A 23,569-nucleotide genomic window follows, 5' to 3' on the forward strand; every position below is an offset into this window, starting at 1 on the left:
TCATCTGAAGTTTCCATGCTACTTGAGATGCTTTTGTTGATGATGGCGGCACATAGGTGTTTGTCGCATTTACGGGAGCTCAGATTAGGAGGTTCTGCATTCCGATTCAGGAGTATTGCACAGAAGCTTTTTGAGCATGGTTTGCTTTACTTCAGTTGGTGAGCTCTCCGTGAGGTCGCATAGAGTTGGTAAACTCAATTAGGATCAGTTTTGTCATCTGGGATCTACTTGCTCTTCTCAACAGGTATGGTTCAAAAAGAATCGTAAGAGTAGATTCATCATGTGTTCGCCCGACATTACATTTTGACTGAGATCCCTCAACATCCTAGACCTGGCTCCACAGCACAAGTGTCTATTATATCGGGTGGGGATGTATGATGATGATATACTGTATGCTTGGGCCATGGTTTATTATTTCCCTCCGCAAAAATTACACGGACCAGGTGATGGGAGGCACAGAAACAACTTGAACGAGACAGGCACTCAGTACAATTGCTTTCCGAAGAACGACCCAAGCTCAGGGCCACGCTGATCAAGAGGAAGATATAGAACTCGTTGATCGTGAGCAGCATGAAGGATTTGCGGCGTAAGAGGTAAGAGTACCGCACATCACATTCAATCTTGCTTCACTAAGCATTGGTCCCGTCTCAACATGAAGATTTAGAGTGATTAATGGATGGCAAACATATGGTGGTGGACCAAAGTAACGATTCTGATGAGCGTACACGATGCAGTTCACGACCTGGACCCTTGGTTTTTAGTGTTTATTTTCAGCTTTATGTTTTGCTTTCCCTCCTTGGAGAGACCTATGTCTTACCGAATATTTGTTATTTATTCCTACGCATTCCGCATCAAACTCTAGTGTATGGACAAGAATTACCCCTCATCGCGACGTTAAACACTATTGATAGTGGAGTTACAGGATACTAGAACATTAGGGACCATATCGTCAGAAACATAGCGAAAGGCATGGCACCCGATTATTAAACCTACCAGGGAGACCTGTATGGCCCAAAATATTTTCGCATTGGTAGACTGGTGTTCCGCCTGACAGCAGTGTCACGTTAATGTTCTCGAAGGTGAGATCCGGACAGGGCGCAGCGGGGCTGCATGCAATATCGACGACTCTCAAGCCACTCAACCCATGTACAGTACGTGTGGCGGGTGAATCACTCACGCGGGTTCTGTTGGTAGGTCCCTGTGAAGTTCGAGAACGTGAGGTTCCCGAACTGATACTTTGACGGTGCATCACCGCTGCCGCCAGCATCAAGCCTCAGCTCACTACTTAGTGCGTGGTGTCGGTACTCACGGGTATGCCTTACTCGTTTGGTACAGCGCAACGGGTGTAGTGACGTTATCCAGCAAAGCATTGCGGATAACCACATTCTTAACGGAACCTGTAACAGTCAATATCAGACATAATTCATGGGCATTCATTCTTGATGTATCTCAGCCAAACCTGTGCCTCCGCCTCCATAATCAGGCGGTGTTCCGTTGACAGTTCCGCTCCAAGATTTTAGGTAGACCTAAGAGACATACGTCGACTTATCAGCTCTACAGCCACGTTCGAGGTCACAGAGGGAATGTTTACTCACCCCGTACATCATATTGGGCTCGATCTCAGGATTGATTCGCAAAACCTGAAACAAAATCTCAGCATCATAAAGCGGAACAAACGCAAAGAACCTGCATGGAGGTTTTCCATTGTCACGTTCTCCACATAATCTGGCTATGGGATAGCATCAGCTGATATTGCAACGCTCTGCCATAAATCAGCTACAATCAACGTACCAGATCAATGTATTGCCCCAGAGAGCCAAAGGCGAGACCATTGCCGCCGCGGCACGTAACATTGCTAGCCAGCATGTTCGTCGTGTTCTGCACCCGTTATAAGCTGTCGCTTAATTAATGTCGGATGTACCTTAACTTACGCCCTTCACGGCAATACAGTCATCACCGCTAGTAATCTTGAAGTAAGAAAGTACTCGTCGGAACAAACATCTAACAAAAATGGATTTAACTCACATCCCAATTCCGTAGTGTCAGGTTATCGACCCTGTAGGTATCGATCCCTGTTGAGAAAACATTGGACCCACCATATCAGGGTGAAGGGTTGACCAAAGCAAAGCATACAAATTCCTACCATCAGTGTTTGGAACGATGCTTTGAGAATTCGAGTGCATAATTTCAGTAAATCCGCACTCATCCCTTGGAGTAACGAACATGACGAACTTTTGGCCATAAAACTCTGGGTTCGTATTCGTCGCATTGCACAACATACCATCGTACACGATGTCGCTAGACTCCGCAATGCAGTTGCACCAGAACGGCGGCGCCTCGATGCGGAAGTTGGAAATCGTGCCGCGGGCCGCCTGGTAGACCGTGAGCGCGAGCGGCCGTCCGTCGCCGCCGAGTCTTGGGACGGTGGTGTAGTATTCCCACCAAGGCTAGCGAGACACACGGATTGTCAGTCCGGATGAGACACAGGTCTATTGTGGCGATTCTTTTGTGGCGTACCTGTCCGTTTCCGTTTATCCCGCCGGTGTTGTACGCGTCTATCTCGAAGTCTGATCCGGTGACAACGAACCAGGATGCCTGAGACTGGCGTCGGACGAGAGGGAGAAGAGCCCACAATGTCAGCGTTTCATTTATCATATGGCTCCAGCGCACCAATTCACGAAGCCTGAAAATATGGAATGCTCACCTGGATGTAGACAACGCGGTAGGTGCTGCTGTTCTGCAGCCAATACTCGTAGTCCGGCTGGAACTGTAACGTTTACATACAAGAGCCACAATCAGCACCCAGCTGCATTCTAACCGGGTTCATTCAGGCATATGATACTGCTTACGCTCAGGTATCCGTGCAGCTCGACGCGTGAAGACGTGAGGTTCCATAACATTCTCCTGTCCATTAACATCACTTAAGCACCAAGGGAAACGCATACAAGGGAACGGGTGGTTATGTATTACCTTGTGATGTTATACTCGCCCTCCTCAAACACAGTCAACCCTCCATGCCCGCATCTCTCGATGGCGGAAACGACCTTGAAATGGTGGTGCCACTAGTTAGCACAAACCTGCAATTTAAAACGTCGATATGGCGTAACACACTAACCTGATCCGTATCGTCCCGACCCGGGCCCAGAGGACTCAGGGCACAGGTGTTCGCATACCGAGAGGTGGTGGCGGCGAGAGCGGCCACGCTCGGTAACATAATTAATCCAACTAGAAGGTAAAGAAGAGGTCGCATTGGCGTCCACGATGATATATACGACAGCGCGTTTCTGACGCGAAGGGGAATGTCATCACCCTTCCGTTGAGAGCATTTTATCTAGGATGGCGAGAGGTCCATGCGAGAGCTGTAAAGCAGCTGCGAGCGGCCCGGGACCGCTCTGAGCCACGAACGCACAACCACAGAACGCGACCACACCCCTGCCATTGGAGCACGAACGGTCCTATGACTGCCGCATTCTATTCTGGAGCGATGAGAGAAACACAGAACGAAGCGTAAAGTGGGGTGAAAGTGCCCGCGGAGGTCGCATTGGGCTCTGGACGGCCCAGCTGACGACTCGCGCCACATCTTGCGCCACCTCCGCGTTCAATTCGCTCATACGGACCTTCTCGATGCAGTGTGGGCGCGTCGACTGCCGGCCGCCTTCACGACCTGAGGTGATACAGAGAGCACGAAGACAAGATGTGTTATTCGTTCTACGGTGCATTGTGCGGATAACTGTAGCGCAAACAAATTGGGATAACCACATGACGAGTGCTAGAGTGAGGATACAGATATGGACAATGCAGTGAGTGGGTACAGTCAATTGCAACAAACGGACAGACAACAAACATCCACCGGGCGGGACCGCACCCTCATCCTACCCTACCCTATACATACTACACTCGGATCGACATATTCAGGACGCACGCGCGGCATATGCGCTGTACACAGAGTCCACAAATGCACGGTCTGTCTGCGAAATCACCAACGTCAGCCCAAAATAAAATAGAAAAGAGAGAAAAACACGCACATGTATAAGCATCAACACCTCCCTCACAAAATCGTTCCTCCCCAGCCCCCTAAACGAGCGCCCCTCGTGCGCCTCCGCCTCGCGCCCGAGCAGCGACGCCAGCAGCGCGTCCTTTGCTGCTGCCTTGTCCATGCCCCCGTTCCCGTTCCCAGAAGCATTCATCGAATGACTCGGCGGCGACGCGCCAGCGGGCACATCCCAGCTCGCCTCGATCGCCGCGCGCTCTCTCGCCCTGCTCCCGTCCGCCCCCGCACGCTCCTTCCGGCCCTTCTTCCCCTTCCGCCCGCCACCACCACCACCGCCTTCCGACCCGTTCGCACTCGAACTTTCGCCACCATTCATCCTCCCCTGTCCCCGACCAGCTCCAGCACCATTCGCGCCCCCACCCCGATTCTGGTTCTGGCTCTGGTTCTGCTGCAGCACAAACGCACCCGGATCACTCAACGCAGACGTATCCGCAAAATCAAGCTCCACAACCTCTCCACCCTCGTCCTCCGCCGACAACGCACCACCACCACCACCACCACCACCTCCACCTCCCCCGCCGCCACCGTAACGGTCATCCACAGGCGCGCGCGGATACGGCCACAGCGCCGACGGATCCGTAAACGGCACGAGCGTGCGGCTGCGCGCGTTCGCGTTCGGCGCGCTCACGCTCGGCCCCGTCGGAGCCTGCACGGAGCCGGTGCGCACGGGCGGGGGAGAGTTGATGCCGCCGCTGAGGAGGCGGCGCGGAGGGGCGCTCGGGTGGGTGTATGGGTTCGGGGGTTGGTGGGGCTGGAAGTGCTGTTGCTGTTGCTGCTGCTGGCGCTGGTACCCATACGGCCCCGTAACAGTCGCGTCCGAGTTCGAGCTGCTATGCCTATACACCATCGCCTGCGCCTGCGACGCAGCAGCGACACCCAGCCGCTCGTTGATGATCGCCATATCATGATTCATCCCCGTCGATCCTGGGCCACCCGTTCCCGACCCAGATCCCGACAGCGACGCAGACGCAGACCCCGACCCCGAGGCCGAACTCGCGCTCGCAAAGCCCTTGAGCGGCGGCCTCGGCGTCACATCGCCCAGCACCTGCCCGCTCGGCGATCCCATACCGACAGAGCCCATCGAGCTCACAGACCCCGCGAAACTCTGCCCGGGCATCAACCGCGCGCCGTGCGGCTGTCCGAATCCCTGTCCGAATCCCTGCCCCCGCCCCTGTCCATACCCGTGCCCCCGCTGCTGCCCACCACCATACGCAGCATGATACCCATACCCATTCACCGGCTCCACCCCGTCGCTCGACGCATCATCCCCGTCCCCGTCCCCCTCCTCCTCCGATGAGCGCGCATCCGCGCCGGACGACGACGCGCTCGACGGCGTGCGCGGCATGCCGAGCAGACTGTGCAGCACGTCCTGGTTCAGCACCTGCGGGAGCGCGGACGGTTTCGGGCGCGGCGAGAGGATGGGCGGCTGGTGTGCGGACTGGGACTGGCGCTGGACTTGCATCGGGATGGGAATCGGAATCGGGATGGGCTGTTGTTGCTGCTGGTGCTGTTGTTGCTGATGCTGGTGCTGGTGCTGGTGCTGGTGCTGGTGCAAAATGATGCGGTCCGAGGCCTGGCGATGGTGTTGCTGCTGCTGCTGCTGCTGCTGATACTGGTGCTGCGACTGGGCCTGGGCATAGCGCGCCTGCGGCGATTGAGCATGAGTGTGGCGCGCTTGAGGGGACTGGCCGTGCTGGTAGGGCGACAAGGCTTGAGCTAGACTAGCCTGCGGAGGCGGCGTTGCGGATGCGAAGATCGTGTCCAGAAGCGATATACCCCGAGGTTGGGGTTGGGTTTGCACGCTGGGAGCGCCACCGACGTTGGCATTGGCATTGGGCGACTGAAATTGACTCGTAAGCTGTGCGAGCAGATTATTGGGTTGGGTGGGAGGCGGTGGTTGGGCAGCGGGAGGCGGCGGCTGAGCGGGAGTACCGAGCTTGGCGAAGAGCTTGTCAAGTTCTGAGGCGCCTTGTGCGCCGGTCCCGGGTTTCGCGGTCGCCGGCTGGGTGTCCTCGTCGGATTCGGAGATGACGGCGAAGCGCTCGCTGCCGGTGAGAGAAGCGCTCGATGTGGAGCGATGATGCGTCGGGTTGGCTGGTGTCCATGTGCACGTCCAGAATACAAAAAGTCGAAAACGACGACCAAGGGAAAATGTCGGAGATGAGAGATGAAGACGCAGCAGGGGGCATGTCGATTAGCGAAATGAAGGACGCCCACATGGACAGATATGAAAGGGGAGCACACTTACACATATGCATGCCGTTGCGCGAGGGCACCCGCCCAGACGGCTGGGGGCGATCTGGACCGTAGCGGAACTGCTCTGGATAGGGCTCGTGCGAGACGAGATAGGAGTGGACGCGCCAGAGGACCTCGCGGAGGGTAACGGGGTCGTAGGACCAGAGACCGATGACCTGCGATGGGCCCTTGTCGACGCCCTCCATGGATGCGGGGTTGAAGGCAAATGCGGGATGGAACTTGGCGTTGGGGCCTGTGGTCGCTGTGCCTGGTGGGAGGGAGGCGGCTGCGCGGGCGATGCGGGCAGAGGCAAAGGCGGGGAATGAGCGGATGGCGAGGATCTCTTTTGTCATTATTTTGTAGGCGTCTTCGGGGTAGAGGAGCTGGACGTAGTCGTCTGAGCCGACGCGGTTGAGGACGTAGAATCCATAGGGTGGATAGGATTCTCTGGATGGTGAGAGGGGTTGACGATGTGTGTTAGATGGAGGGTGGATGGATGGATGAAGGATGGGGTGTACTTGCCTCTCGAAGAGGAACATGGTGCCTTCGTAGCCCTGTTTCTCCCATTTCTCTCCATCAAAGTGGTAGACACATATATGGTGGAACTGGTCGAAGATGGAGATGATGGATGGGTCGTGTCTGCGAAGGACCTTGAGGTTGTATGCGTATCGATAGGCGGGGGACATTCCGAGGCCCGTCGCGCCATCTGGTGTTGCTGATGGGGCGTAGGATGGTCTGTTGACGTCTGGGGATGGAGAGGTGGGTGCGTTGGGGGACGTTGTGGATGTCGAGCGCGCTCTCCTTGGTGGGCCCATGATGATGTTGTGGTGAGTGAGAGAATAACAAGGTCTACCACTTGGTTACAATTCGCATAGAAACAGTATAATAAAGATACCCGTCTTGAGCATCGCTTTAACTCGGCCCCCGTTACTAGTTTTACTATTATATTATAAGTAGCCCAACCTGGTGTGCTCTCCTCCCCTGCCGACGGCCCCATCCTCACTCGTCCTTTCATACGGACAAGGCTCTCTCTCCTCCTGCCTCCAACTCTGACAACGCGATGGTGTCCTTTCCGCGCATTCCCTTCCTTTCATCACGCCCACGCACAACCAGCCACCCCACCTCCACCTCACCTCCCAATCCCAGTCCTCGCTCAGCCACACCCAACCAGCCCCAGCCTGCCGTCATTCCCCGCTATGCTGCTCCAAACCCCGCCCCAACCGCCCCAATCCCCATACCCGTATCCTACGCCCACAAGCGCCGCGTCTCTGCCCCCACCCGACCTCAGACCGCTCCTATCCCCGCGTACACGGCCGCCTCACGCGCCCCTCGGCCCCTGGCTACCAAGCACGCCTCCGCCGCGCATACTCACGCCACCGCACACGCCGAGCTCGAGCCAGACGACGCGTGGAAACAGCGTCTCCGCAGGGACATCGAGGAGAGCCTGCGCTCCATGGTCGCCGCCGCGAAGCAGCACGTCCAGGCCAAGCTCGACGCGCACCCCAGCGCGCGCAACGCCGAGCGGCGCGACGTCATCGCAAACGAGCACCACGCCGCGATGAAGACCATCCGCACCCTCGCCGAGGAGCAGTACCGCATCGCGCTCGCACGGGAGCGCGCCGAGCGCCAGTGGGCCGCGGGGCAGCCGATCGACGAGGACTGGGCGGACGCGCTTGCGCAGGAGCAGCACGCGATTATGGCGAGGATTGAGCGGGAGCGGAGCGTCTTCGGCTCCGGTTTGGGGCCGAGCTTGAACCACACGTCGTATCAGTCCGCGGGCAGGGCAAGGGCACGGTCGTACTCGCGCGAACCGAGTCGGACGCGAACAGGGAGCAACGCCAGTCAGGCCGTGCCTGTAGCTGGAGGGTCGTATGGGGCGCATTTCCCCACCACGCGGACGAGGACGTCCAGTGCCGCGAGCCGCGTCGATCCCTCAACTTCTGCTAGCTATCGCACCTGGGCGTCAGCACGGCCGCGCACCGCAAGCACCTCAGCAGACAAGCCGACCGTTCACAGACCATGGACGCCCAATATGCCCACCGAACGCTCCGCCTCTGCGCGACCATGGACCCCAGGCATCTCGGCGGGGTCCTACCGCCCATGGACCCCGAACACCCCAGCGCCAGGCGAACAGGCACAGCACAACCGCTCTACACACTATGGCCAACTAGGCTCACAGTCCTTCCAAGCTGCGTCTAGCGCAGGCAGCGCAGGCAGTGCCGTCAGCAAGAGCTCTCACGCCAGCTCCCGCCCCAGCAGCCGCGGTAATCGCAGTGCCAGCGGAAGCAGCAGTAATGACCACTCCCACTCCCATTCCCACTCCCACTCCGGCGGCGCCCCATCCTCGTCCCCGCCCTCGGCCTCATCTTCCCACGCAAGCGCTTCCCCGCTCGAGCCCACTAACGAATGGAAAACCCGCCTGCGCACGTCCATCGAAGCCTCGCTTGCGCCCATGATTGCCACAGCGAAAGCGTCCTTCCAAGCGCAACTTGCATCCACCCTCGCAGGCGCGTTCGCGGAGGAGAAGGAGGCGCTGGTGAGGGACCACAGGGCCGCGGTGCATGCGATTCGCGCGCTCGCGGAGGAGCAGTTCCGCGAGGCGCTGGAGCGCGAGCGCAGTGGGCGACGCGGCGCGGTGGGGGATCCGATCGACGAGAGCGCGCGGGAGGCGCAGAGGGCGGTGGGGGAGCGGATTGCGCGGGAGCGCGGGATGAGCGGGTTGGGGTACACGGGCGCGCCGCACGTGGCGGGCCCGAGCGGGCTCACGCACGAGGAGAAGGGGAGGGTGAGGCAGCGTTCGGCGAGCGCTGCACCCGCAGCATCCTACGGGGCATCTGGGTCCGGCGCACGAGCCGGGTCTTCCCCGTCTGCGTCTGCGACGACACCGGCGGCAGACCGCGTCCGCGCGGACGCCCACCGCCGCCCGCCGTCCCCGTCCCCGCTGCGCACGTCGAACCTGCACGCGCACGCGCGCTCTGCGTCAGTCGCGCCTGTGCGCATGCCGACGGCCACGAGGCCGGCGGGCGCGTTCGAGATCTGGAAGCCGAGCATCACGCGCGAGGAGGACGCGTTGCAGTCGCGACCGTACTCTGTTGCGCGGCGGGCGGCGCGGGTCTAGGTTGCCCATGTCAACGTGGTTGCTGGACAGAGACGTACGGAGTATAGAGTTCGAGGTGGACGTTCCGCCTCGTTGGACGATGTTGCGTGGGGTGGGGTCTCATCCCACCTGCACCGAAAGCACTTTCTCGCCCTCCGTTTTTCACGATTTTCGACCGTTTTGATTTTCGCTTTCATTTTGCTACGTTCGCTACCTGACGACGCCGACGGACGATCACGAAGAAGATACGAAACGACGAATAACGAGAAGAAGAAGAAGAGCATCAACAACATTGTAGAAGAAAACAAGCGACAATATTGAAAAGAAGGAATATCAACACATACTGTAGAAGAAAACCCAAACTAACACTGTATCCGAGTTTCCTGGACTTACGTTTACGATAGCTGACGCTGACGCTGATGAACTCCGTTCCATATATGCATGTATGTTACTTTACCCTGAACCGCACGTAGTACTAGTACCAGTAATGTAATACCAAAGATCGCTTACTCGCGATTTACCATGAATCAGGTCTCGATGTTTTGGATTGTCTTGAATCTTGGTTCTCGGGCATATTGCCATTTCTCTGCACGTTGAAACACCACAATGAAAAACCCTACTCATTGGCGTTGTCCCAATCCTTCATTCCACCGACATCCAGCGCGACCAAGAACCGCGAGCCGCAGTTATACCCCGCAATGATACCTGTCATCTCCACCAGCACCTGTTCCAGCCCGTCACCTTCATCGGTGAACGCGGTTTTGAGCTGAGCCCAGACGGCATCGGAAACGGAGACGTCTCTCGTCATCGCGTCTGTGTATGCGAGCACCGCGAGCACCCTCTCGTCCATCCCCAGCTGTGCGCCTTCAGCGCGCCAGTTCTGCTGGGCGGTTTGGGGTTCTGAGGTGGGGTCTGGGGCGGATGGGGGCGCGAATGCGTGCGGTGGTGCGTGTTGGAGCAGGGCTAGCACACCGCTGGCCTTCTCCTTCTCCTCTGCTTCCGCCTCCGCTCCCGCTCCGAGCCGCGCGGCCCACGCCCGCGCCAGCAGCGCGCGATGCTGCGCCCACATGAACCGCGCGCGGTTCAGCGCCGCGACGCGGCACATGATGAGCTCGCGCAGGTCGTCTCCGACAGCCGCGGTGCACCCCGTGCGCAGCGCGCTGAAGAACGCGTTCCATCCGCGCGTGAGGGCGGGGCTGTAGAGGAGTGCTTGGTCGAGCGCGAGAAGGCTGGCGCTCGGGGTGGTGCTGGTGCTGGCGCCGGTGCTAGCGGAGGTGGGTTTTTGGGACTCGGAGATGCGGCGCGCGACGGCGGATGCGAGGGCGTCGGTGAAGGGCTGGTTGCCCGTGAGGTGGCGGGGAGGGTTTGAGGGGTGGATGGGCGGGATTCTGGTGGATTCGCTTGGTCCTGATCCTGGCCCTGGTCCTGGTCCTAGATCTGGGACGGGGACGCTGGTCATGGTAAGGCTAAGAGATCTGGGCAGGGACAGTGCTGAGTCGGGGAGACGTGCATCTTTTTATACGACGGTGCTGATGAAGAGTCCGTTTCTGCTTGTTCACGAGAACATAAGTTGGGCATGTGCCAGATTTTGACGCCACCAGATTGGTCGCGGACCCAGTCTACTCGCCGGTGCGCAGAGCGTTTAAAGCGTTTAACATAGAGTTCCGGATAGCATTCGGTGAGAAACGGGACATAGTTTGGATTGTTGTGAACACAAGCTAGCTACCAGATACTGTATTCCAGGACATAGCAAGAACCCAGAAAGCAGAGAACAAAATGTTCAAGCGCGACTCGGACGTCTCAGCAGAACCGCATTTGTAGCTCCGCCGGGATATTCCGCAGGGCGCAGCCGAACTTGCGGTAACTTGATTACAACTTCACCTCGAACCTTCTTACGATAGTATCGGTGTAACACCCGACCCCGATCTACGTCAAGTCTACGCAATAGCTTATGAAACTGAGCTTTAACCATCAGTATAAGCAGCTCCTCAGATGGAAAATTAAGTATGTAAGGGCTTTAGACACGCTTATGAGCTGAAATTACAAACCTCCACAGGTCAAGATACGAGCATACAGCTAAGTATGCAATGATATGTTTCTACGTTTGTACTCCTAATTCACCACAGGATAGCCCATGACCTTCTATGTGTCCATGTATCGCTGCATTTGAAGTGCATAATGCATCTACTTATCTACTGAGTCTTCGAGCTCCACTCCTTCATCCCAGCCACATCCACAGCGACCAAGAACCTCGAGACGCAGTTATACCCGGCAATGATACCCGTCATCTCCACCAGAAGCTGGTCAACTCTGTCTCCCTCGTCGGCGAACGCCTTCTTCAGCTGGTCCCAGATCTCCTCGGGAACGGCTACGTCCTTTGTCATGGCATCCGTGTATGCGAGCACAGCGAACGTCATCTCGTCCATTCCTAGCTTCTTCCCCATCTCTCGCCAACGCTGCCGCTCTTTGTTCTCTGACTCGTCTCCATGTTTCGGCGGCCCAAACACATGCGCAGGTGCCACCTCTAGCAGCTCCAGCACTCCATCCGCCATCTTCTCTGCCTCCTGACTCTCGCCGACTATCTTCTCGATCCACGCTTGCCTCAGCAGACCCGCATGCTGGATCCACTCGAACCTGGCCCGATTTAGCACGGCCACGCGACATATCGCGAGCTCCCTCAGGGTTGCTTCCACGGAGAACCCCTCGCGCACGGCGCCGAACATGGCGTTCCATCCCTGCGTGAACGCAGGGCTGTGTAGCAAAGTCTGGTCGAGCGCGAGAAGACCGCCTTTTCCGCTCCGCCGGGCGAGGGTGGCAGCGAGTGCTTCGGTGAAGGGGGCGCTGTCACAGAGATTCGGAGGTGGATGCGCGGGGTGGATGGGTGGGATGCGCGTGGATTCTCCAGGCGTTGTGGCGATCATGGTGGCGCTGGCAGTAGAGTGGGAGTGAAGCGGGCGGGGGAGTGCAGTATTGTTCCACAAGTGAGCTACTCTTTTTTAAGCGTTTTGACGTGCCGCTTATCATCGTAAACGTGTTCGACGTCTTGAAGATTACATGTGAAGATATCTTCGTCTGTCACTTGCGGACCGAGTACCGAGCAGCGAACCGAGCAAGACGTGCATAGGGAGCAGTGCTTGCAAAAATGGCCGATCCTCCAGGGTATTGAGGTGTATGATTCTAATTCCTCGTTTCCATTCAGTATCGTTAATTGTGATCTGGGGTTGCGGTTGATACTCGCGGACAGATAAGATCACCGCGCTTTAAGCTCCACATACGTCTGACATTAAGTTACTAGATACACCAAGCCGCCGCCAATGATAGACGTCTTCTTCAACCTATCAGAAACTGCTGATTTGCGCCTAGGATTGGGTTGCACTATTCTCTGCACACGTCGAACCGATGTCATGTTGTGGCACTAGATCAACGTCTTTGCTTTGCCACCAAATATATTCGTACGAGTGCACTTCGCTGAGATTGAAATCGGTTTGGGACTCCGCCGCCGTTCAGCGCTAGCGCTGGAGCGCTTCAGCACATTCAACATCCCACAACGATCAGAACGCACAACAGGCTCGTCGGCTCTGAACGTTCTTTGCGCGTCGGAAGGTTTTAATCTAGAGTCAACCCTCAAGCTTTCGGCTTAATGTTAACCGAAATACCTCAAGAGCTGCTCATTCTAATAGTCGAGCATACGGACGTATTCACGGCGCTAGCCTTGCGAAGCGTAAGATTCTCTTGTAATATACTTTAGCTGACTGAACACCAACAATACCTTGGTAACAGACCTGCAGAGTGCTCCAAGCAGCCACACGCGATAAGCAGCTATGGATCGCGCTTCTACAAAAGCTGGTTCAGGCGGGTCATGTTCCCCTCTCGCGTTCTCTTGAAAATCTCGAACACTTGACGCCCGAGAAAGTTGAGGCAATCACTTGCCGAGCTGCATCGCTCTGTAACGCTTGGGAAAACCACACCATCAGGGCAAAAACAGTCTGGCGAGCGGATCTCACACGCTCGGTGACATGGCTTAGGCTGGTCGAGTCACGATTCCTCCTAATAGCCTCCTCGGATACCGTATGCAGCAGTCTAGAGCTATATGATTTGGCTTCTTTGGAAACCAGTGGGCTCGTCCCGCTCACAGAATGTTATGTACCGGGGCCCATCTTGAGCGGAGAAGCGGAGATCCAAGATGGCCGACTTTACGTGGCCGTAGCATTGGACACCCGGTATGGTTATCTCTTTGTTGTGTTGGCGCATCCTCACTTTTCTTTGAAGAGTTCCGAAGCTGCAGGTCCTCACCCTTTGTGACGTAGACGATCTACAATCCTTCGGAGAAATTCAGACTTTAACAGGTTATGGTGACATCATGCTACTTCACCGTGATGTCATCGTTTGTGGAACGAAGGATAACGTGGCGATACCCCACATTGTTGATTGGAAAACGGGGCTTAATCATGCAGTCGAGAAGGTGCCGGATTACAGGGTGAGTGAGTCTCCGCTTTGTGAGTGACCAATCCCCGCCAACACACGCGTTCTTGTCAGGGAACCCGGTTCAAAGCATACATCTGGGACAACCTGCTCGTGACCATTGGCACGGTTGACGTAAAGCTTTATTCGCTGCCGTCGCTACAATCACCACCTTGCGTCGTTCATACGTTCCCTCTCGCTACGGAGATGTGCGGCGATGTAGAGGAAGTCTCGTTCTTCAAGAGTTCGCAGCCCATCAATATCACCTTTCCCTTTACCGGTTGGGTTTCAACATCGACCGAACTTTCCTGGATCAAAAGTTTTAGTTCACCCGAGGATTACCCAGGGGATTGCGAACAAGGGAGCGTTTGGAGATGTAGCCTGCTGCGCAGCCTGGACCCAAACGCAAGCGAGCTCTATTCCATCTCCGATCCCGAGAGGCTCACCAGTCCATCTGGTGCAACTTCTGTGACTAGTGGAACAATCGGTGGACAGGCACTTTGGGTAGACCAGCCTTATCACTTTGGATTGTCTCTTTATAGCGCCTTAAGAACGCCGCCCACCGAGTCGGTGGTAGTCCAGCCACCCCACGATTTGCCTAGTCTAGCTGCGTTTCCGCAACTTGCTTTTGATGACGCCTCTGGTATCATCGCAGTCGGTAATTTAGCTGGAGAAGTTGCCATCGTAGACCTTGTTGGCGCCCCATTCACTTCTCTATCTGCAGGCGATCCCTTGCCGTTGACTCCAGTCGGTGATATTGACAAGCTGACTCCAACTGTACGTTGCTGCTTAGTTTCCGTATGTCATTTTCTGCTGACCTCGACGCAGACGATCATACCGCTGGACGTTATTACCTCGTTGCTGAATCGCCCCACTGACATGAATTCGCTTGACTATGAACAACACTTACTTGCAGACCGCATTCGTAACCTCGACAGCTCCGAAATTCAGACTCTACCCGAACTCTGGAGAGACCGCAAACGGCTACGCATCCGGAGTCACGAATGTGAAAACATTCCGTTCTTGGGCGACCTCGCCTTCGAGCTTTCTCATTCATTCGAGTTTCTTGGTCGCGTGCAGCTGATAATAAGCGACAATATGAGTCATACACTACTTTCCAAAGGTGGACTCTACTTCGTCTACACAGGAGCATGGGGAGAGGAATTCATCGTCTTCCGTGGCGGGACCACTCTGGAGGACATCTTGAACTGCATTTTCACTTTCCCCGAGGCTGGCCTAAAGTTCCCAGGCTTGGACTATAAGCCGGTCGTACTTCGGTCTTTTTCCAGCTTCGCGAAGGAGCAAAGCATGAAGGTAGCCACTCGGAATGAACGTCGGGACTTGGGGAAGAATCGATTTCATGAGATGCGAGCTCGGGGAGGGTCTCCATCAACGTGGCTCACAAACGGCATGTGGTGAGTGAGTATAATGTTACCCCAAGGGTCGGGGCTAACCTACGTCAAGGCTCGCGTTGGGCTCAGAGCAGCCGATGTATGAAGGAGCCCTTCCTCGCTGGGAGACCTTGTATCACGCTGTGCCGGAATTTACCACACAGCGTCTGGGCACTTCCACGAGAAATGATGACACACACGCTTAAACAGAAGATTAAAAGGCTTCATGCATAATATTTCATACGTAGCAAAGGAGAACCAAAATGCATTGACATGTGGCCCCTGGTACTGAATGCCTGATCAGCTGGGTGCCTGTCAGGCAATAACAGATATCCCCATAACTTGAACCTTCTGAGAAACTGTAAGTGCCCAAGGGAGAACGGAGAACAGGTGAAACATTCTGTAATTTAACCCAACGTTTCATAGCAGCGGTATAACAATACATATCCTCATTCGAGATTGCCTTAAAGCAGAAGATATCCTCGAAACCAGATCTAGATGCGCGTCGTGCAGTGTATAGTTCTATCACGGCCTGCAACACGGTACAGTTGTATAAATCCCTCCAAAAAAACTGCCAGACAAACCCTTACAGCCGGAGCATCGGCAATCTGATCCAAGTCGAGGGCCGAGGCCTATACTCAACCTATGATTTACTCATCGTTGACGCTGAGTTTCTATCTTAGGCCCGATACAAAATACATCTAAGATACTATGCCCGCAACCACCATTTTAGATAGTCACCAAACGGTCACATCGCTGAAGTCAATGTGAGTAAAGGTGCAGATGCCCCTCAACCATCTCTGACTTACGCGGCACTAAAACCTGTATGCAGTGAACTGATACTAGATAATAACAACAAGGGTGATATACCATCGAGGTATCAGTTTAGGAACCTGACGTTCTCAAACCTCACATGGACCTACCAACAGAACCAATGTGAGTGGCTTGGTCGTCCCGCCACACGTATATACACGGGTTGAATAGCATGAAGATCGTCGATATCGCATGCAGCCCCTCTGCGCCCTGTCCGGATCTCACCTTCCAGAACATCAACGTGACACTGCTTTCAGGCGGAACACCGGTTTACCAGTGTGAAAATGTTTTGGGTCAGACGGGTCTCCCTGGTAGGTTGCAAAGCCGGGTGTCGTGCCTTTCGCTATGCTTCTGATAAGATGACCTCATTATGCTCTAGTAATTCCATCATTAGTAGCGTTTAACGTCACGAAGAGCCATTCTTGTCCATATACTACATTCTAATGCGGAAGGCGTTTGACACACAATAGCGTGAAGTTCAACCGAATATTGGTGTTCTTGTAAGAGAGTACGAGAGCAAACGCCGCAACAATATTAATGAGCTTTCAATTGTTTTGAAACTCCGCTGGTTAGCGAGAGCTGTTCACGTTCAACGTTCAATATTCAATATCTCACGACAATCAAAACGCATGCGGCATAGCGGCAGCCTCCTGTCAAATCTGAACCACCCCTTGCTCTGGACATTCTCTGCGCTGTGTCGATTCTATCATATTCTCTCAATCTCCCGATAACCAGAGAACCCAACCCTTCAATCACTTGACGGAATGTTGACCGAGATACCTCAAGAGCTGCTCATTTTGATAGTCGAGCACACGGGCATATTCACGGCGCTGGCCTTGCGAAACGTAAGATTCTCTTATAAAACGCTTTAGCTGACTGAGTCTCTCATTACTGTGGAAACAGACCTGCAGAGTGCTCCAAGCAGCCACACGCGATAAGCAGCTATGGATCGCGCTTCTACAAAAGCTGTTCAGGCGGGTCATGTTCCCCTCCCGCGTTCTCTTGAAAATCTCGAACAATTGACATCCGAGAAAGTTGAAGCGATTACTTGTCGAGCAGCATCGCTCTGTGACACATGGGAAAACCATGCCGTCGGGACGAAATCTGTCTGGAGATTAGATCTCCCCCGCTCTGTAACATGGCTGAGGCTAGTCGAGGCGCGATGGCTCCTTGTGGCCTCATCAGACACCGTATGCAGCAGCCTAGATCTGTATGACTTGGCAGCTCTCGAAAACAATGGTCTGGTCCCGCTCATAGGATGCTACCTACCGGGGCCTATCTTGAGCGGAGAGGCGGAAATCCAGGACGGCCGGTTGTACGTGATTGCAGCATTAGACACTCGGTACAGTTCTCCCTTTATCGCATCTAACGCATGCTCATATTTGTGTCAGGGTACCAATCCTTCGAGTTCTCGCCCTCTGCAAAGTGGATGGGGGACAAATTTTCAGTGAAGTTAGGAGCTTGGTAGGGTATAGTGACATCATGCTCCTTCACAACGATTTCGTTGTTTGTGGAACAAAGGATAATATGGCTATTCCTCATATTGTCTACTGGAAAACGGGGGCTTTCTACGCGGTTGAGGATGTACTAGATGAAAAGGTGAGCGTGGATTTTCCGCAGCTAACCCTCATTAAAACGCGTTCGCTTCAGGGAACCCGGTTCAAGGCTTGCATCTGGGATAGCCTCATCGTGACCGTTGGCGCAGTCAATATCAAAATTTATTCGCTTCCTTCACCACAGGCCCCCTCTTGCAAGATCCAGACATTATCTCTGTCTACTTTCATGTGCAGTGAAGTGGAGGAAGTCTCGTTCTTCAAGGGTGCACATACCGTAAATCCCCCGTCCCTTTGTTCCGATAGGATGGTTACACCATCCGAGCTTTCCTGGATCAAGCCCTTTTATCCTACAGATGATTACCCGAGGGAACCCAAAGACGGCGGTATTTGGAAGTGCACGTTGCGGCACAGCTTGAACCCAGACGCGAGCGAGCTCTATTCCATCTCAGACCCCGACAGAGTTTCTAGCTCACTCGCCATGTCCTTGACCACTGGATCATCCGGATGCCATGTGCTTTGGGTAGATGATCCATATCGCTCTAAAATCTCTCTTTGTAAACACGCTCAGGCGCCATATATTGAGCAGGCAGAGTCCGACCATCTGATGATTTGCCTAGCCTGGCTGCACTCCCGCAGCTTGCCTTCGATTACACGTTGGGTATTATTGCCGTTGGTAACCTGGCTGGAGAAATTGCCGTCATCGACCTTGTCGGCTCCCCACTCGCATCTCTTTTTGAATGTGACCCCATGCCGCTGAGTCCGCTAAGCGGAGTTCAGAGACTGGCTTCAACGGTACGTTGCTTAAAACCCCGCTTGGACGTTGCATGCTAAGTCGACCACAGATGTACATACCACTTGACGTCATTCCCTCAATATGGAACCGCCCCACTGGTATGAATGCCTTTGACTACGAACAGCGTTTACTCCCGGCACGCATCCTCGATCTCTCCAGTTCCCAGATTCCCGCATTGCCCGAACATTGGAGAGACCGCGAATCCCTTCGCTTCCGGAGCCACCTTTGTGAAGATACCCCGTTCAAGGACGACCTCGCCTTCAAGCTTCCGCATTCCTACGAGTTTCTCGGGCGAGTGCAGCTGATTCTTGACGGTGTCATGAGCCACACACTTTTGTCCAAAGGCGGTCTCTATTTCATATACACCGGTCCAGGGGAAGAGGAGTTCATCGTGTTTCGTGGAGGGACTACCTTGAGCGACATCTTGAACTGCATTCGAGATTTCCCTGAAGCTGGTCTTAGGTTTCCGTGGCTGCATCATGAGACGACCGTATTTCTCTCTGTTGCCGCTGAAGAAAAGGGCGGCTGTATGCAGGTGGCCACCAGGGCTGAGCGTTCTAAGTTGGAGAAGAATCGATTCCACGACATGCGAGCCAGGGGAGGACATCCACCGATGTGGCTCACAAATGGCAAGTGGTGAGCGAGATCTCTATACCCATAGTTGCTGGGGCTGATATATTACAAGGCTGGTGGCATCGGGCTTGGAGAAGCCTATGCATTACGAAGAACATATGACGTGGGAAACCTTGTACCACGCCGTGCCGAAATGCGAGACGCCGTGTTCATGCCCTTCACAGGCAAGAGACGAGCCCCGCATTCCAATAGAGTTACCGAACGCTTCATGTGCATAGTATCTCATCTTACGAAAGGCAGATATTGAGAATGGAATCGCATCGACTTGACCTCTCATAACGACCTCGATCAATGCAAATGGTTCAGACCGAAACGAGTAGCTCAGTACTTCTCGAGAAGCTAAGTGGTCAAAAGGGCTCGTGAGATACGAATACATTATCCCGGAAAGTAGGTACCGAGCGTTACTTATAACAGTGGTACAGTATATTGTTGCACGAGATTGCTACAGTATGTAGCAGTGTGAAAGAAAGAAAAGGTAGAGCGCAGCCCATGACATTATCAATTGCAAAACGATGCACAACAGAAAGCAGAAACGACTAGAAAACAAGTGCAAGTGCAACAGAGCTAGAAGACGGTGGTATGAGAGTAGAGAGAGCGAGAGCATATAGAGACTGATTATATACTAAGTGTAGTTGCATAATTGACGTGCGTGATAGGTTATCGGCAAAGAACATAAACATACGAGAGCGGTGTCCGATGAGTGGAAGCATGGATGGATGGAGACAGCGTCGCGATGCAGATGCGAGAAACATGAGTGACGGATGCCGGGAGAGGGACCAGGATAAGGCAGAAGGCTACAACAAGAGAATTCGAAGACCAAAAAGAAAGAAACCACAAACGTAAACCGATAGAGAGCAAATAAAGTATGTCATGTCCAAAGCGATCAAAACAGTCTAGCCGAGCCCGAGTTCTGCGCCATACGAGGCCAGCCCTCCGTTGGCGTTGGACCTTTAGTGGGCGCTGGCAGTCCTTTTTTCTTGCCCATCCCTCCAAACGCGAAGGGAGGAACGGTGGCGAAGTCGCCGCCCATCGAGGCGGCCACAGTTGTCGCTGACGGTCTCGAGGGCATCCCTGGCGGACCTCCAAAGCCATATCCGAAACCGAAGCTGTTGGGCGTTGAAGGGACGGACGCGTATGAGGATGACGGGCCTGTGATCCCGGTGAAGGGCGGACGCCCGCCGAAGGTGGCGGGTGCGTCGTCGTCGTGCATCATGTGCCCGAACACCTCGCTTACGAAGTGGTTCCGGAGAGTGACGTCGTCTTCGCTCGCGTCGCTGTACATCGACTCCCGGCTGTTGCTCGGCTTCCAGAATGCGTGTTGAGGAGCGGGAGCAGACTCGGGCTCATCCTCGGACATCTCGGTTTCGAGGGCGGACCGCGGGGGAGAGGGATCGCGGGAGAGAGGAGGTGCATAAATGGGAGAGAACGATGAGGGGGCAGGTTGATTCGTGCCGCCGTTGAGGATGTTGCGCCAGTACGGTTGGTCAGCGTTGGCTCTTGCGAGTGCGGCGCTGTCTTCAGCAGTGATGGTTGCGGTATCATCATCGTCGGCCATGTCGAACATTGCCCCTGGCATGTGAGAGGAGGAGAAGGGATGGAATAGATCCGGAGGAGGACGGAGGACCTCGCGCTCCGTCTCCTCATCAATGTCGACAACACTGGCCTTTTTAGATTTCTTGGAACCCTTGTTCGTGGTCTTGCCCTTAGAGGTAGTGGATTCTCGGGAAGGTGCATGAGAAAGCGTTGGCTTTGGTGGTACAGGAGGAGCTAGCTCAGTCGTCGTAGCAGAAAGCTGGCCTTTCTTCCCCTTCTTCCCCTTCGCCGATACAGGGGGAGGTGGCGGTGCTGGCTCCAGCTCGCGGATCGGCTCCGGCTCGGAGGAAAGCGCATGAGCTGGCGTAGGAGCCGAGCTTTTCTTGGACTGGTCCCAGAGCCCCCACTTGCTCGTCATCTGCGGTAGCCCCCAGCCTGAAGAAGCTTGTGGCTGGTTTGTGGATGCTGACGTCACGTTAGATGAATTGAAGAAGGACTGAGAAGCCGAGGTAGCAGGGGGAGTATCAGCCTCGGTGCCCGACGAATCGTCCGCGACACTGGCATTCTTCATCAGCTCAGCGAGGTCAAGTTCCGCGTCAAAGCCCCATGCTGGCTCCTCCTGCACGGAAGCTTTCTCCTTGCCTTTGCCCTTCGCCGAAGCGGAAAATGGCCCCTCCTCGCCCGTGAGACCCCAGCCGGCCTTCGTGGGCTTGCCCGTGGCTCCAGCGCCAGTGAGTTGTGAGCCAGGTGCTTTCGTTTGCGTAGCGGACGCGAAAGGGGCAGGAGACTGCGCGAACGAGTTACCGGGCAGGGGAGCAGGATTAGTAACATCCTCGTTGGAACCAGACCAGATCATCCTCGTCCAGCCGGCTTTAGACGAACTAGCAGCTGGAACGGAGGATGTTTCCTCGCGAGCAGGTGGTGCTGGCTTCGAGGGACCGGGAGAAGGGTTAGCGCTAAGGCTCTTTTTGATTCCCCAAGCACTCTTGGGCAGAGGCTGCGCTGAGTGCGGCTGCGAGCTGTTTGATTTTTTGAGAGCGCTAGGTGGATCGGTGCTCCCTGATGACGGACCCGTGGCAGATCTTTGACCTAGAAGGATTTCCATCGAACTCGCGGCGCCGACGTTCAGCCTTGTGTCGTCCATCTTTTGCTCCTTGCTCTTCGTTGCTGACCAGTCATCTTCGTCATCCGAAGCTGCCTCAACCGTCACCGCCCGTGGCCTCTCCATCTTCGTCTTCGACGCAGACGAAGACGCATGCTCGATCTGCTTCGGAACCGGGGGCCCCTCAATGGCGAGCTGGCTAAGCGCTTTGAGCCTCCGCTGCCGCTCCTCCTCGCACATCTGTTTGCGCTTCGCGTCCAGCGTCTGCCGGAGATCGACCATCTGCTTCTCGTGCTCTTGCACTACCGTATTGACGCGTTCCTTGGGCAGACTTTGCGACTCGAAGCGCTCAACGAGGACAACCTCGAGATCGGCAGCCTCCTTGTGGAACTCGTGGATGAGCCGAATGCGGACGTCGAGCTTAAATCGCCGAAACTCGGCATCCTGTGCGTGTCGCGTCTCCTTGTCAATCTCAGACTTGAGCCGTCGAAGCTCAGCATCTGGCATCGGGGGAGTGTCGTCTTCGGTGTCGAAGAGTACGGGACCGATGTAACGTTTGCCGGGAGTAGCTAGTCTGGAAGAGGAGTCGCCGGGAGGAGAAGAGTGGGGAGACGACTTCTTGGCATCTGCGGAAGGGGAGTGGTACAAGGCTACCGTGGAGTTGGCCGAGGTCTGGCGAGAGACGCGTTCGGGCGCGAGCAGCTGGCTCTGTGGTATTTCCGGGGTATACTTCGTCAAGGCGGCCTCACTCGCCCACAAGGTGAACGCGGGTGCAGGAAAGCCGGAGCTCGAGGTGTTTTGAGAGCGGGACGCGGTGGAAAAGGGGTTCGGAGGAGGTATGGTATCCTGGGAGAGACAAAAGCAAACGAAGGAGCGTGTTCCTGGTCAGTCGGCGTCGAAGGTATACATACGTCACAGCGTCACACTCACGGATAAGGGGTCCACGCGGGCGTGGGGGAGACCTGGACCGTGCTCGGTCTGGAGGAAAGCGGGGTCGATGACTTGGTAGGCGCCATTTGGTGGAGTGGTGGAGGAAGGTGTGGGGCGAGTCTCTTTCGGAGGCTGAGCTAGGGGTGCAAGGTCGTCCTCCTCGTCACCGCCAGCGGGTTCACCGTCACTGGCGTCGCCGTTGTCATCCTCCGGGTCGTTGAAGAGCCCGTAGAACACATCAAGGACTTCCTCCTGCTCTGCGCTAGTCATGGCCCACTCCTCCTCCCGAAGACGCGCACGCTGTAGGCGTTGCTCCCACTGCTCGCGAGCGGGCTCCGCCAGCACCTTCTTGATGCCTACGACTCGCTGACGCCTCTCTGTCTCGCGTGCCTTCTTCTGTGCGATACTTTTCTTGTTCTTGTACTTGACATCCAACTCGCTTTGCAGCGCGTTTTCGAGTTTCGTTTTCTCTGGAGAGTACCACGTCGTGACGAAAGTTCTCCACTCCTTCTTAACCTTTTCAGAGGGTGTCTGCAGGGCTACCCGCGAGGGGCCAGCGCGTTGGGTGTTGAACATGTATGCGTGCTCGAGGTGGTTGGTGTTTGAGAATAGCGGGAATAGGTTGGTGGAAAGAGGACGCGACGGTGTAGATATTGGTGGAGGGACGGGAGACGGATCTGAACTTTTGAAAGGATACGAACTATCCAAAAGGATTATGATTAGAGGAGGGTCCCGTGCATCGGCAGGTCGCGTGGACGTACTGGGCTCAGAGACTCAGTTGCGGAAGGACGCAAAGAAAGGAAATAAAGCTAAGTTTCCCAAACGGTCGCTATCAGTTGTAAGATCGGTGTCTTGATGTGAATCAAGTTCGTACCAGGGAGATGAACTTAAGGCAAATGTTGTCTTCTCGCGGCCAGCATCGTCGGCGTGGGGATGGTTCAGAGCGTCACTAAGATGAGAGACATCTTAAAGAG

At 55.3% G+C, this 23,569-nt stretch overlaps 8 protein-coding genes across 8 annotated transcripts; 3 read left to right on the plus strand and 5 right to left on the minus strand.

Moving 5' to 3' along the window:
• Positions 1 to 949: 949 nt before the first annotated feature.
• On the minus strand, positions 950 to 3,250 carry CONPUDRAFT_180601 (uncharacterized protein; the record flags this gene model as incomplete). Its single annotated transcript, XM_007774649.1, has 16 exons — positions 950 to 1,125; positions 1,178 to 1,254; positions 1,310 to 1,397; positions 1,460 to 1,526; positions 1,596 to 1,640; positions 1,691 to 1,729; positions 1,792 to 1,878; positions 1,932 to 1,967; positions 2,026 to 2,072; positions 2,144 to 2,163; positions 2,233 to 2,447; positions 2,518 to 2,601; positions 2,705 to 2,767; positions 2,850 to 2,904; positions 2,971 to 3,044; positions 3,116 to 3,250. 16 exons carry the CDS (start codon positions 3,248 to 3,250, stop codon positions 950 to 952), a joined length of 1,308 nt encoding a protein of 435 aa, XP_007772839.1.
• A 444-nt stretch (positions 3,251 to 3,694) lies between these two features.
• Positions 3,695 to 7,105, minus strand: CONPUDRAFT_139164 (uncharacterized protein). The gene is made up of 4 exons (XM_007774355.1): positions 6,809 to 7,105; positions 6,300 to 6,733; positions 4,026 to 6,145; positions 3,695 to 3,968 (listed from the first exon to the last, which is right to left on the minus strand). Exons 1-4 carry the CDS (start codon positions 7,099 to 7,101, stop codon positions 3,912 to 3,914), a joined length of 2,904 nt encoding a protein of 967 aa, XP_007772545.1. The 5' UTR covers positions 7,102 to 7,105; the 3' UTR covers positions 3,695 to 3,911.
• Positions 7,106 to 7,346: 241 nt separating this feature from the next.
• On the plus strand, positions 7,347 to 9,954 carry CONPUDRAFT_146186 (uncharacterized protein; the record flags this gene model as incomplete). The annotated part of the gene is made up of 1 exon (XM_007774356.1): positions 7,347 to 9,954. One exon carries the CDS (start codon positions 7,347 to 7,349, stop codon positions 9,402 to 9,404), a length of 2,058 nt encoding a protein of 685 aa, XP_007772546.1. The 3' UTR covers positions 9,405 to 9,954.
• On the minus strand, positions 9,928 to 10,842 carry CONPUDRAFT_146187 (uncharacterized protein; the record flags this gene model as incomplete). The annotated part of the gene is made up of 1 exon (XM_007774357.1): positions 9,928 to 10,842. One exon carries the CDS (start codon positions 10,840 to 10,842, stop codon positions 10,000 to 10,002), a length of 843 nt encoding a protein of 280 aa, XP_007772547.1. The 3' UTR covers positions 9,928 to 9,999.
• A 667-nt stretch (positions 10,843 to 11,509) lies between these two features.
• CONPUDRAFT_129283 (uncharacterized protein) lies at positions 11,510 to 12,342 on the minus strand. Its single transcript, XM_007774358.1, has 2 exons — positions 11,924 to 12,342; positions 11,510 to 11,839 (listed from the first exon to the last, which is right to left on the minus strand). The coding sequence occupies exons 1-2, from the start codon at positions 12,302 to 12,304 to the stop codon at positions 11,576 to 11,578; spliced, it is 645 nt and encodes a 214-aa protein (XP_007772548.1). The 5' UTR covers positions 12,305 to 12,342; the 3' UTR covers positions 11,510 to 11,575.
• Positions 12,343 to 12,753: 411 nt separating this feature from the next.
• On the plus strand, positions 12,754 to 15,441 carry CONPUDRAFT_146189 (uncharacterized protein; the record flags this gene model as incomplete). The annotated part of the gene is made up of 6 exons (XM_007774359.1): positions 12,754 to 13,104; positions 13,164 to 13,603; positions 13,653 to 13,860; positions 13,920 to 14,621; positions 14,673 to 15,259; positions 15,309 to 15,441. Exons 1-6 carry the CDS (start codon positions 13,024 to 13,026, stop codon positions 15,439 to 15,441), a joined length of 2,151 nt encoding a protein of 716 aa, XP_007772549.1. The 5' UTR covers positions 12,754 to 13,023.
• Positions 15,442 to 15,946: 505 nt separating this feature from the next.
• CONPUDRAFT_146190 (uncharacterized protein) lies at positions 15,947 to 19,037 on the plus strand (the record flags this gene model as incomplete). Its single annotated transcript, XM_007774360.1, has 9 exons — positions 15,947 to 16,002; positions 16,068 to 16,171; positions 16,306 to 16,359; positions 16,784 to 16,893; positions 17,023 to 17,363; positions 17,440 to 17,647; positions 17,699 to 18,195; positions 18,222 to 18,396; positions 18,447 to 19,037. The coding sequence occupies 9 exons, from the start codon at positions 15,947 to 15,949 to the stop codon at positions 19,035 to 19,037; spliced, it is 2,136 nt and encodes a 711-aa protein (XP_007772550.1).
• Positions 19,038 to 19,376: 339 nt separating this feature from the next.
• CONPUDRAFT_168121 (uncharacterized protein) lies at positions 19,377 to 23,512 on the minus strand. The gene is made up of 4 exons (XM_007774361.1): positions 23,470 to 23,512; positions 23,357 to 23,404; positions 22,596 to 23,295; positions 19,377 to 22,511 (listed from the first exon to the last, which is right to left on the minus strand). The coding sequence occupies exons 3-4, from the start codon at positions 23,169 to 23,171 to the stop codon at positions 19,914 to 19,916; spliced, it is 3,174 nt and encodes a 1,057-aa protein (XP_007772551.1). The 5' UTR covers positions 23,172 to 23,295; positions 23,357 to 23,404; positions 23,470 to 23,512; the 3' UTR covers positions 19,377 to 19,913.
• Positions 23,513 to 23,569: the final 57 nt, after the last annotated feature.

The sequence above is a fragment of the Coniophora puteana genome (assembly GCF_000271625.1).
Source record: "Coniophora puteana RWD-64-598 SS2 unplaced genomic scaffold CONPUscaffold_12, whole genome shotgun sequence".
Classification (NCBI taxonomy): Eukaryota; Fungi; Basidiomycota; class Agaricomycetes; order Boletales; family Coniophoraceae; genus Coniophora; species Coniophora puteana.